The sequence below is a fragment of the Tauraco erythrolophus genome, chromosome 10 (assembly GCF_009769465.1).
Source record: "Tauraco erythrolophus isolate bTauEry1 chromosome 10, bTauEry1.pri, whole genome shotgun sequence".
NCBI lineage: Eukaryota > Metazoa > Chordata > Aves > Musophagiformes > Musophagidae > Tauraco > Tauraco erythrolophus.
The window spans coordinates 24,613,289-24,626,380 of record NC_141474.1 but is presented as its reverse complement, the minus strand read 5'-3'; the positions used below and the strand labels follow the sequence as shown (position 1 = coordinate 24,626,380).

General features: G+C 62.5%; 2 protein-coding genes across 2 annotated transcripts; one reads left to right on the top strand and one right to left on the bottom strand.

Moving 5' to 3' along the window:
- Positions 1 to 2,047: 2,047 nt before the first annotated feature.
- On the bottom strand, positions 2,048 to 8,845 carry BTBD19 (BTB domain containing 19). The gene is made up of 8 exons (XM_086617661.1): positions 8,757 to 8,845; positions 6,400 to 6,637; positions 5,937 to 5,990; positions 4,359 to 4,418; positions 3,132 to 3,200; positions 2,643 to 2,774; positions 2,300 to 2,425; positions 2,048 to 2,182 (listed from the first exon to the last, which is right to left on the bottom strand). Exons 1-8 carry the CDS (start codon positions 8,843 to 8,845, stop codon positions 2,048 to 2,050), a joined length of 903 nt encoding a protein of 300 aa, XP_086473787.1.
- Positions 8,846 to 10,708: 1,863 nt separating this feature from the next.
- Positions 10,709 to 11,487, top strand: DYNLT4 (dynein light chain Tctex-type 4). The gene is made up of 2 exons (XM_009989402.2): positions 10,709 to 10,734; positions 10,812 to 11,487. The coding sequence occupies exons 1-2, from the start codon at positions 10,709 to 10,711 to the stop codon at positions 11,485 to 11,487; spliced, it is 702 nt and encodes a 233-aa protein (XP_009987704.2).
- Positions 11,488 to 13,092: the final 1,605 nt, after the last annotated feature.

Here is a 13,092-nt window from a genome sequence, read left to right as displayed (position 1 = left end):
GCTGTACCGATGGTGCCGTGTCCCCCCACCCAGGGTTTAGGGTTACCCTGTCCTGGGCTTGTTGCCCCCCAGAAATGGAAGCACTAACCCCTTGTCTGTTTCTGGAGCTGCTGGCGAGGTGGGCTCAGTGCCCTGCCAGCTCCCCCGCTGCAGGGTCACTACTTGCTCTCCATCACCTCCTCCTGGGACCCCGCCACCTGGGCCACAAGCTGGGGTGTCCCAACAGGGCGCCCTGGTGCCCCCCATCCCAATAAGGGGGCAGCCCCAGCGCCAGCCGTGCCCTGGGGTGCCATGGGCAAGGCCTGGAGCGGGCACCCCTCACCTTTATTTATTGCAAAGGGAAACTATCTATAGAGAGATATATATTTTTAAGCTTATTTTAAAAGATTTATTTCTCAGCCTATGGCCTTGCCCGGCTGCCCAGGGTGTAGGCAGGGAGGGAGCAGATCCTTTGCCCGTGCAGGACTGCCCACCGGAGGCAGTGGGAGCCCAGAGTGGGGGAATAGACCTGGTTCAGGCCCCTGCTCCACAGGGTGCTGGGTGACCACAGGCAGCTCACCCCCTCTGACACGCTGCTCCGTGCCTCAGTTTCCCCACTGGCAAACATGGGAAGGCTGGAGATAGGGGACGTGCTGTGCAGCCAGGGAACCTGTTGCTCCCACTGCACAGGCAGGGGTTTTGGCGGGGGGGGGGGGGGGGGGGGGGGGGGGGAGCTGGTCCTTGGGTTGGTCCTCACTTGCCAAGCCCCGGACCTGTCCCATGGTCATGGCCCCTCGTGCAACACTCATGCTCTGCCCTGGTGACAGCACATGCTGGTGCACGCCCAGGGAAGCGCACGCTCACATGGGCACCTGCGATGCCACGGGGCACATCTCGCTGGGAAAGCAAATTTCTTACCATGTCCCTGTGCAACGGCGCTGCCCACGAGGCCAGGCCCGTCCCCCTCCCCACCCCAGGCACCGTCTGCGCCGTTACCCAGCACTTTAACTCTAGCGGTGTTTGCTGTGCCTGTGGCCCCGGCCCCCCTCAGCCCCCCGACACTGCCGCTGAGCTGGGGTGGCCTCGGGGACCCTGCCCCTGTGCCAGGCGTGGGCACGGTGGACAGCCCCCTACCCCCCCCCCCCAACACGCCATCTAAGTTATTTATATCAAAGAGAGCAAAGGTTTATTTTTGTAGTTTGTACAGGCGGTAGTGGGGACCGAAGGTTTATTTTTAAAGAGTAAATATATATATTATATATAAATTACCTGCCGTGTCCAGCTCTTTCTCCTAGGGGCACAGTTTGCGGGGGGATGCTTGAGACAGACCCAGCTGTGTGTGTGCACATGCAATGGGGGGGGGCACGGGTGAGTAAGAGTGTGTGTGGCACATGGGAGGGCTGGCAGCCTGTCCCCCCAGGCCAAGGCTATGAGGGGCTGGGGGCTGCTGGTGTCAGAGGTACAACGGTGCTGGGTGGGTGCAGAGATGCCGGCTCTCCCCTCCCACTTGCCCCCCCCCCCCCCCCCCCCCAATCTCAGGCCTCTTGCAGCCGCCCCATAGGCTCCCCATCCCGCTCAGCCCCTTCCCCACCGCTGCCATGGGGAGGGGGGGGTTCGGCCCCCTGCCCAGGCCGGTGCCAGCGCTCGCCGCCTGCTGCAGCACAGCCCCGCTGCCGGCGGAGGGCAGCACGGCCCCGGGGAAGGGTCCCAGCACAGGGCCCGGCTGGGGGGCAGCGGTGGGGCTGGGAGAGGGGGAGCCTCTGCCTCCGTCCCCCAGGGCACCCCGCAGCCCCGACACCGCCGGGGTCAGCGCCCACACCCACCCCATGGCCCACCTCCAACCCTCTCCCCAGTCACCTCAGCCCTTTTTGGGGTGACCAAGGCACCATCCTGCCCGGACCCCAAAGCTACAGCACAGAGCAAAGGGCTTTAGCGATGCTCTCGGCCACAGCGGTACCTCCAGCAGTGCCCGGCCCCACCGCCTGCCCCACTGCAGAACACTGGGCCGGGGGGCACTGCTACTGCCCGCACCCCCGGGTTGGGCTGGGGGGACTTCGGCACCGAGCCCCTACTTGGCGTGCGGGTCCAGATGTCGGTGGTGGTCGCGGGGCCGCGTGCCGTGCCGGGGCCTGCAGAGGTAGGAGGGCACCCCGCTGGCCTTCCTCAGCGCATGAGATCGCCATGCTGCTGCGATGCTCTCCACCTACGGGGACCGGGCAGGGATGGGGGCATCAGCATGGCCACAGGGTAGTGTACCCCCCCAAACCAGGCCCTGCACCATACCCCAGGGGATGCACCCGGAGGGGCGGCAGCAGCTCACCGGGATGAGCAAGTCCCGCTGGTTGAGGCTTTCCAGCATCGCCAGCTCACTGGGTGCCAGCAAGGGCAGGCGCAGCTCCCGCACAGGCAGGGCGGCCACCTCAGGCACCGGGCGCTCCAAGACGGCCTGCGGAATGTGAAGGATGAGGCTGGATGCCCCGAGCACTGGGGGTGTTTGTGGGGGGGGGAGAATGCAACCCCTGTCCTCATCACACAGCCCTGGGCTCAGGGACAGGGCACCTGGGTTCCCTGCCTGGGCTGGTGGGAGTCTGGGAACACCTGTGTGGCTCTGCCTGGGGGTGCCAGCTGGGACCACCTCCCCATCACTGCTGCGTTGCACTCACCGAGCTGACGTGTGCCCACTCCCGCACAGCCTGCACCAGGTCCAGCTCGTCCACAGTCAGGCGGTCGCTGCGCAGCACCCGTGCCAGCACCGCATCGGAGAGCTCATGGAAGCCCTGCGTCCGCACCACCGCCTGCCAGTACATCACAGCACCAGAGTGCTGGTACTGGGACCCCGCCCCACTCCATGGGTCATTGGACACATCCTGGCACCATCCCTGCCTGGCACTCCAGCATCCCCCTGCCCTGACCCCGATACCCTGGCATCCCTGTACTCCCCCCAGCCAGTCTCTACCTGGCACCCAGCATCTTCTCCCCAAACACCATTTACCCCCTTTCCTCCTGCCCCAGCCTCCAGCCACTCCATTCTTATGGTCTCCACTCCCCTGCCCCATGCTGTGTCCCGCAGTGCTCTCCATGCCACATGTCCCCGGTGCTGCCCATGCCTTGGAGTACCCCATGCCATGCTCCCCCACTGCCTGTAGCCATACCGTGGTGCAGCCCTCGATGAATGCCAGGCAGTGCTGCTGGAGGTCTGCCTGCCCATAGGTCACCGCAGCCTGTGGGACAACACAGACACCTGTGAGGGGGTCCAGGGCAGGAGGGTCCCCCAAGAGCCCTACAGAGACACGAGACACAGCCCCAAGGCACTCTCAGGGACCCAGGTGAGGTGAGCATCCCCGTGAGTGGGTGTCACTCTGTGAATGTGGTGGAGAAGGGGCACCCAGGTGGGCAAGGTTGCCCCAGCACTGCTGTCACAAGGACACACTGCGGGGCCACCCATCCCCAGCGGTCCCTGTGTGGGCACAGGGTCAGCTTAAAGCCCCTCCATGTGTGTCCATGCCCTGGCACCAGCCTCAACCTGCCCCATAGATGCCATCCCCCACTGCAGCAGGAGCCTGGGGTGCTCTCATCCTCCCCCAGCCTCAGGGCTGGCACTGCCCATCTGGGCACCAGGAAGACAGTCCCTGTACCCTGGCAGTGGCAGCCCCTGTGTGGGGGGTACTCAGGAGCAGCACAGGCAGGGCGAGCATCACCTTCCGCTCCACCACAGTAGGGGACCATCATTGACGCAAGCAGAGAGGGAAGGCGAGATGTTTTCTTCAGGTTTGTTTTGTTCTGGGGTTTTGGGGTTTTCTGTTTGTTTCCTTCCAGCCAGTTTTAGCTCTGTTTACGCCGCAGTGGTCTGGCACCACATCTGGCAGGAGCTTCTCGGGCCAGCATCTTGCCCTGAGAGCATCGCTTCAGCCCACAGGAGATGGAACAAATCCCCCTTCTCTGGGAAGCGGCCCTGGTTCCACCAAGTGGTGCAGCAGGGCCATTGGGATCCCCTCACCACCCCCCAGCTATTTTTGGGTGCCTCAACTCTCAGCAGGGTTTTTGGGACTGGCCTTAAAGCCATGAGAGCTCCCAGAAACCCACTGCCTCCCAGTTTCATGCCAATGATGGCAAGGTCCTGACACTGGGGAGCTCTGGCCAGCCCTACTCGGGGCAGCATGACCTCAGGGACATCTCTCTGCCAGGCTGTGGTGGTCCCAGTGGCCCCTGCAGCCCCAGTACAAAGTGCTCAGAAGCTGGCTGGGCAGCTGCTGAACCAGGAGTGGGCAGAAAATCCTGCTCCATCATTCAGACAAGAGCAGGAGAGTCGGGCCACCTCTTGCCACAAAATCAGACAGGTTATTTTTATCCCTCTGTGACTCCGCTGGGGTCACACTCACCTGCAGAGCCTCGCAGACCTGCTCCACACTCAGAGTATCCTTGATGAACTTGACACAGAGCTGGAAGGCAGATTGAGAGAGGGTGGGCAGAGCAGGGACCCAGCCCTGCCACCCACCCTCCTGTGACTCTCAGCACCCCCAGAGCCCCCAGGACACAGGGTGGAGGCACCGCCAGCCCCCCAGGGTTTCATAAGGCAGCGATGGACCACGGGCAGCCAGCCCAGGCAATGATTCAGACAAGGACCAGCTTGATGCAACCAAATCCCAGCCAACCCCATAGCCCCAGGTGGGTCACCTAACCTTGGCCACAGTCACTAGCCATGTCCTGCCACAGGGGATGGCCCTGGTGCTGGCTGCAGCGCACTGGGGCAGCCCAGCTTTGCCCAGACCTGCCTGCCACCTGCACTCTGCCTGTGACTGTTGAGGGACATCAGGACCTCCGGCTGCAGCCCACACGTGGGCGACGCAGGTGGGATGCAGCCAGACCGCCACGTCTATCAGAGAACAGGACATCTCACTGACTCCCATGCAAAAGGGTCAGCGCCCCTGGGAAACCCAAGGGGATGTGACATGCAGGGAGGAGCCGTCAGCTGGAGCAGAAGGGCTGTGAGTCACCGGCTGGAGGGACATGAGGTCACCCTGCAGCTGGGGGGACAGTCAGGGGCTTCCCTGGCTGTCCTCTGTCAGCCCCTTTCCCTCCCACCCTTCCTCTATGGCTCTTCCCGCTGCAGGTCACATCCCCGAGGATGCTGGATGGTGGAATGGGACTCGTGTGGCCAGGGCATGGGGTCCCCCTTTCTGTAACACCGCTTATGTCCCTTCCCTGCTCAGCCAGCTGTTTGACAGCCGCGTGCCACATCTGAGGTCAGGCTGAGCTTGTCCCCACCAGGGTGATGGGGCAGGTCCCATCCCACTGCCCTGGCGCACAGCTGCCCACAGTTCCTCAGCTCCTCAGCGAGGTCCTTCCGCAGCGCGGTGGGAAGGGAGGGGAAGTCCGGGCATGAGATGGCGGGTCACGCGATCGGCCCGGCTGTAATTGAGGAATCATTCTGATGACGTGGCCTGGCCGCCTCCCCAACGCCGAGCCGCTCCAGCTCCCTGCCCCCTCCTCATCCGGCTCCCACTCCTCCTTTTTGCTGCCTGCTGCCTTCCCAAAACCTTCCCGCCCAAAGCGGCACCTCCTTGGCAGCACTGTGGCTAGGGTCCTGAGTGCTGCCCAGGACCAGGGCTTTCCCTATGGCATCATCCTGCCAGATGACTGAAGGGCACCCATGGGTGATGGCATAGGGGTTTTCCTGCTGCCCTTTGCTGTGTGGGAGATGTGAGGTCCCGTGCCCTTCCCCAGGATTCCCCAGCCCCTGTGGGGCTCCCAGACGATGCTGCACCCCATCAAGGGGGATCCCACTGGAAAGACTCTCCAGGATTGAGAAGCAGGGGCTGAGCTTGCAAAGGACCCAGGTGATGCACCATGGTACTGGTCTCAGAGCCACCTCCAGCCACCAGCAGGGACCATCATGGGGTGCTCCTCAGTATGGGGGCACTCAGGGACCACCACCCTCAGTCTAAGCAGGGCCATACCTTGCACAGGTCCTGCAGGCCATACTCCACTGACGAGGTCAGGACCTCCAGCGCCTGCAGGCAAGAGGGACATTGTAAGCATCAGCACCGAGGGCCACAGGCAAGCATGGCAGCCCAGGGGCCAAAGACACGCGTCCTCCTGCCTCTGTGGGAGCTCACAGGTGGGGCATGGGGGAGAATGGGGCTGCCACATGTCCTGCTCTGGTGTTCCCATTCCCAGCATCCAGAGTCTGCGCAGCCAGTTGTTGGGGGTTGGGGCAGGCACTTGTGCTCTGTGCACCCCACTGTGGTGGGCTGAGACCCCACACTCTTTGCACTGTTAGCCAGCCAGAAAGCATCATCCAGAGCATCCCCTCCACCTTCAGCACCCAAGGAGCTGCAAAGCACTCCCTACTGCTGCATTCCCCCCCCCGCCCCTGCCACTCCCATGCCCATGGTCCCTGCCAGCCCCAGCCCCACTCACAATGCAGCTGTTGAGGGTGACGCTGTTGGTGTAGAGGAATTCGATGACAGCCAAGAAGACATCGGGCTGCACGTTGCCCAAGATGAAGGGGCCCTGGGGTGGGATGCTGCCAGGGGAGTCCTCACTGCCTGCTGGCCCCTGGCTGAGCATCCCCCGGAAAGCCTGGCAGCGGCACGCCAGCACGCAGCGATGCGCAAAAACCTTCTGCTGCTCCCGGCCCACCACAAACGTCACGTCACTGCAGAGGAGAGGGGACCATGAGGGATGGAGTGCCTGGGGAGCTAGGGAATGAGATGCACTGGGGCTGGGACATGGCACACGGGCAGGGACCAGCTGGGTGCCCGTCCCAGTGGGGCAGTGCCCTTTAGTTTTAACTCAGGGCTTTTCCCAGCAGAGGCACGGAGGAGCTCCTTGCTGGTGGCTCCTTGCAGTCATCATGCTGCAGGTGGGGTAAGCAAGATGGGTCCTCTGGAGGCACAGACAGTCATGGGTGTTGGCACAGTCTGTCATGGGTGCCAGCACTGCCAGTCACGGGTGCCAACACAGCCAGCCAAGGGTCCTGGCACAGAGCAGTGCAGAGAAAGGCCTAGGACAGCTGGAGAAAGTGGCTTTCTCTTTTGGCATGGCAAAGCCAGGGAAAGCACGGCTGCCACTGGGCTCGGCCTCCTTGACTCACGGGAACTGACTCACAGGCTCGAAGATAAAAATCCTCCAGCATCGCTGCTGGCAGGGCTGGCATTGACGCCCCTCACACCTGCGGGACAGGGCAGCCTGTGGTGCACACTGGGACACAGGGTTCATCTCTCTGCCCTGGTCCCCCACAGCACACACACCACCACCCCCCCCCCCCCCGCCCCGCCCCAGCACAGTCTCCAGCCCCATGGCCTCAGGAAAGGGAGGCAGGATCGGGAGGAAGGGAGCAGGCAAAGGGCAGGGAGTCTCTACCCCATGTGCGCTGTGTGACCGTGGCCACTCCATCCCTTTGTCCTCTCCTCCTCTTCCCCTATCCCAGCAGGGCAGTGAGCAGAAGACGCCACCCAAAATCTAGCTGCCACAAGACCATGCACAAACCCATGGCCCGACCCTTGTGGTGTCCCACAGGGATGTGCCCACCAGAGGAAAGGGCACAGCTGGGGCATTCTGGGCAATGTGAGCAGAGCCCAACTGGTCCTTGATGACTGATACTGCAAGAGGGATCAAAACAAACTGCTCCGTGGCTACAGTCCGCAGGCCAAATGGGAGAAGCAGGGTGCAGGTACAGGATGTGGGCTGTGAGATGTGCAACGCAGGCTGTGGTTGGTTATGGGATGCAAGGTTTGGGATGCAGGATGCAGGCTGCAGGATGGGTGCAGGATGAAGGCTGCAGATTGTGAGATGCAGGACACAGGCTGCAGGAGGAAGGGTGAGGGATGAAGGATGTAGGACGAAGGATGCAGAGTGCAGATTTCAGATTGCAGGCTGTGGGATGTGAGTTGCGAGATACAGGACAAAGGGTGTGGGATGCAAGATGCAAGCAGCAGGATGTGGGCTGGGGATGGCCAGACATTGGCAGCCGTTTCCCCACTGCCTGGTGCTGTGGCTGGGGAGTTTTCACTGGGATTTCTCTTCTGGGTGGCCAAAAATTTCAGCAGGGATGGGGATTTTCTCAGATAGTGCTGGCACTTGTGCCAGGCCTCAGCAAGAAGTGGGTGACAAGGACTACAGAGCTGTCCAGCTGCCCAGCAGGAGGTGCTGTGTAGGTGGGAGGCAGCTGAGGTGGCAGCTCCCCATCTCTGGTCCCTGCTCTGGGAGGAGGTGGGAGGGACACCGGGCACTGCGACGGGGGCCAGCCAGGCTGCCACCTGCCCTCCGGGGTGTGGGGAGGTTGGAGATGTTAAAGGAGAGCACTGGTGAAGCTGGGATGGGAAAGGAGCCAAGCATGGGTGGCTGCCCCTGGGGGGCACGGCGGCTGCAGCACGCCCCATCCTGGCAAGAGCAGGAGCCCCAGTGCAGGACACCGCCTCGTCCCACTAGCACCATGCCCGGGGCCAGAGGGGGTCAGGGCACACCGGAGGACCTTCCCTTCCTCCGGAGAGGTGGTGGCCGTCCTGGGGGGGGGATGCACCCGCGGAGCCCCGCGCTCCCGCTGCCGTGCGGACACGGAGGGAGCGCGGCAAGAGCCGTGCGGGGTGCCCAGGATGCGCACAAGCCGTGTCTGCCCTGGCACCTGCCCGGGGCTCCCTGCATCGCCCAGGGGCCCCAAACTCCCCCGGCAGCGCTCGGGGGCCACGGAAAAGGAGCACGGAGCGGGCGCCGGGGGCTTCGGCATGGCTGGGGGGGGGGGGTGGTAGCCCTCCCCCTCTCCCCCCGCCCCTCACCTGAACTGGGGGTTGTTGACCAGGGTGCGGAGGGCAGCGGTGAAGGTGGCCGCTTCGCCCTGCAGCCGCGCCGAGCACGGTCCGGCCATGGGCGGCCTCGGGGAGGGCGGTGGCGGAGGCGGGAGGGAGGCGGGCCGGCCTGGGGAGGCCGCCGGGAGGAGAGCGCCGCGCCGTACGACATGGCCCATCGCTTGGGAAACCTTGGCAGGCAGCGGCGGCGGGGGTGGGGGGCGGCCAGTCGGGAAGCCCACCCTCGCTGCCGAGGCGGCTCCGTGCGGGTGTTCGCCGGATGGGAGCGGAGCAGGGAGGCAGGCCTGTGCCTCCGTTCAAGTGGCATCCCCCAGCCGCGGCTCATGGCATGGCCCCCGGCCCCCCCCGGAACGGGGAGCCGCCCCCTCCTCTGCCCAGTCGGTGGCTTTGCTGCAGAGGAGCCCGTGGATGGGGCGGGTGGGGGTGAAGGGAGGCGGGCGGGTGGGATTTTGGAAAAGGCAATACATGCCCAGGTTAAATGCACAAAGATCCCCCCCACCTCCAAATGCACCGCCCCCATGGAAAGGTTCCCGGCGCCAGCAGTGGAGTAAACTCCATCGCAGTGGAGAGATCTGCTGAAATGGCAAAAGCCTGCTCTCCTGCTGACGCCTCAGGCCAAAGCCCTGCAGCTCTCATGTTTGCTTAGGACACAAGCGACCAAAGGCAGAAAAAAGCATAACCGGACTCGGCCAGGCCTAAACCAAGTGCTGTACCAGGGGATGCCACATTCCCTTTCTCCCAAGCCTGGCTGGCCCCAAGCAGCCTGCAGACCATGACATGGGGAGGGTGCCCACAGAGGGACCCACCTTCCCTTGCCAGCAGTGGTGGGAGTGAGAGGGAGGAGCAGGGCCCACAGTCGACACAGCACCGGGAGGGAGCAGGGTCCAGCTGCCAGCGTGCTTGGCAGCACTAGTCAGCGGCAGGCTATAAATACCTCTGATGGGAGATAGAAACACAAAAGCCATCACCACTTTCCTCAAATAGCTCGGCAGCCAGGCCAGACAAAGGCACATTGACTGGGTGGTGGTGGCGTACCAGCTGGGCTGGGCTCCGACAGCAGAGAGAAACCCCACTCGGGGTTGGGAGCACCCAAGAAACCTGCCCTTGGGCCAGGGCATTGCAGGAGCAGGGTCCCTGGCACATGGCAGGGATGTGCTCAACGGGTGCCCACCTGCCCGCAGTCTCCCTTAGTGCAGGGGGCAGAAGCACCCAAAAGATGCAACCCTTTGGGTGAAATCAAGCTGTTGGAGGTCCCAGCCCCGGCGCAGCTTATAGTTGGGGTGCAAAGCAGCAATCATAGCAGCTGTTCTCCACCCCCTGCTCCTCCTTTGCAAGTTCAACACCAGCAAGCATTTTTCTGGGCTGGTGAGGAGCAGCCGAGGTTGAAGGGCACATGTACAGAGCAACAGTCCCTGTGCTGGCACAGCTGGAAATGCAGACAGGGCAGGAGTGAAAGGGGATGGGGCTGTCCAGGAACCAGGAAACAAGGAGTTACAGGAGCCGTGCCCCAGAGCGGCCCTGGAGAGCTGCAGTATCGCATAGCAACACTTCACACTCCAGGAACACAACAGGTTTGGCTCTACTCATTGCAGCTTGCAGGACTCAGGTTGGTCCTGGACAGCCAGGAGCACAACATCGGCCGGAGACAAGTCCCCTGGGTTTACCCTGGCAGGGCAGGGCGCTAGGGGTAAGTATGGGACCAGCTGCAGGCAGGAGGGCTGGGGAGGCTGGAGGGGAAGGAGCTGCTCACTCATTCCAGGGGGGGAAATGCTGGGGATGGGAGAGCAGAGGGCTGAATGGATTGTACATGGCTGCACTGGATCAGCCCCATCTGGCAGAAGCTGCTGGAGATGTGAAGGCAGCTACCACAGTCCTGAAGCCCCTCTGCATCCAGCTCCATGGGGGCTCATGTGCCAGGAGGCATGGGATTTGCAGGGGACAGGGAGAGGTAAAGCAGAGAGGCTAAGGGACAACCCACCTCCGCCAGACACTCAGAGCCACATCTCCTTTCCAGGCTACCCATAGGGCTGAACAGCCTTCCCCAGAGGCGACCCTGCCAGCCCAGGTGACAGCCATGGACAACACTGAAGCCCCTCTGGTACGAGCATCTCACCGCGGCTCCCAGCCCCCAGCCCTGGCACGGGGCACTGAGGAAGGCAAACCACCCCTCCCGCTCTCCCGCCGCAGCTCCATCCTTAGCACCCTCCCACCGTCCCTGGCCAGCCGTCGCAGCTCACTGGGGGCTGCTGCAGGGGGCAGGCACCCCTCCATCGGCCCCTGGATGCTCCACAGCCGAGTGAGCTTCTCTGGGCTCCCCCTCTTTCAGCCCATCCTCAAGACCCGCCTTGAAAACACTTACAGGATGCAGCCAGATGATGGCTGCAAGTTCAATGGGGGGCAGGTGCAGCGGGTGCTGGAGGGGGCCCTGGCCAGCGCCCTGGGGACTGTAGTCTACAGCCCCCAGGGCAGCGCCCCACTAGCCCAGAGCCTGGCCGAGCTGCTGCGGAGCCGGGCAAAGGAGGTGGTGCCACCCCGCTACAAGCTGGTCTGCCATGTGCTGCTGGGCCAGCATGGTCAGCAGAGCCTGCTGGTGGCCAGCCGGGCACTGTGGGACCCCAAAAGTGACAGCTTTGCCTCCACCACCTTCTCCAATGCCTCCCTGTTTGCTGTGGCCACAGTGCATGGGGTTTACTTTGAGTAGCATCTGCTTCTCCCTCCACCCAGGCTTTTGAGGCTGCAGGGAGAGAGCCATTAAATAAAGCGGTTTGGTCTAGCTGTGGCTCATACCTGGTGGCTTTGGCCATGCTGCATGCAAGGATGCACCTCAGCACCTTGATGCTCACTGCAGCCCCCAGCCTGGGCTCACACCCACACCACAGCTTCTACTACTATAGTTTGCAAAAAGACCCAAGCTGCAGCAAATACAACCCAAAAGGCTGTGTGACCCTGGAGCAGGCAGCTGCCCAAGGCCCTGCTACAGGGAGCAGCCCAGGCTGCTTCCCACAGGACAAGCTTCTCCCAGGGGGATTGATTACATCAGCACTGAGGAAGGAGATGACAGATCACCTTCAAAGCAAGCTCATGGAGCAGATTAAGACCCTCCACTTTCCTGGCTTCATTCCCAGCTCATATCCCATCACAGCAGGTGCCATGGCACAAGGACCCAGGCAACCCACGCCTGGGCCACAGCTCAGTAGAAGCATTAGAGCAGCTGGGCTTGGTCCAAGCACACAGACAGTTGGGAATGAGAGTTTAGCAGCAGCAAGAAGCTGAGGCAGCTCCAGGTCTCCACAGGCATCAGCAAGAGCTAAAACACTGCCGTTCCTGCCAGCCTTGACAAGGGCAGTGGAGTTACCACATGGGCTCCTCACCTCCATCCTGCCTCCCTGACCTCATCTCCCAGAAACAGCCACTGTCCAGAGGGGTCTGGCCTGGCAAGCAGGAGCAGCCCTGGAGCAAGGATGAAGCTGAAGCCCTGTTGTGACCAACACCCCAGAGCTCCAGGGAAGGCAGACACAGTTTGCCTTTACACAAAAATGTTTATTGAGGTGAGTCAGGGACAGGGGAGCTGCACATGGACATACTAAGAGGAAAATAAATAATTCCATATAAATAAGATACATAAATAGTCCCACATGGCAGAGACTGCCTCAAAACAAGAAACTTCCCCAGGTCCCAGCAAGACAAGGGCTGCTCTAGGCAAGCCCTCAGATCCCATCCCCCCCCCCCCCCCCCTTTATCAAACCTCAAGTTGTACCAGACAATTGACAATTTTGGAGTGGACAGGGCAGGGTTGGGCCCAGCACAGCCCCCTCCTTAGTGTCGCAGCTATGAAGTGGCACACACCAGTCCACACAGCCCCTGGCAGGGCAGGCAGCGCCCTTCACCCCTGTCCACCCCTGGGAAGGGGTTTTCCCTACCCAACAGCAGCCAAGCCTAGAGCCAAGGCTGTGCCAGTCATCTCCAGACCATGGAGAGGGTCTGTGCAACTGGTGCAGCACCTTGGGCAGGACAGCCCAAGCCCCCACGCAGGCAGCTGCCAGCCAGGGGAGGCTGGAGCACCAGGCCACAAACAAGGCACAGCCAGCCCCAAACCTGGCTGCAGGGCACTCACCCACCACCTCCCTGTGCCACCCCAGGCCATTTCACTGAGACCAGCACAACCAGAGCAGGAGTTGGCGGGGTCGGGGGCAGAGGGAAGACAGATTGCCCAGAGTCAGGAAGCAGCAGGGATGTCCAGACCTGCTGCTGTAACCACATCCACGTGTCTTAGTCCAGAGTCCAGCTGAGCACCAGGATACAGGGT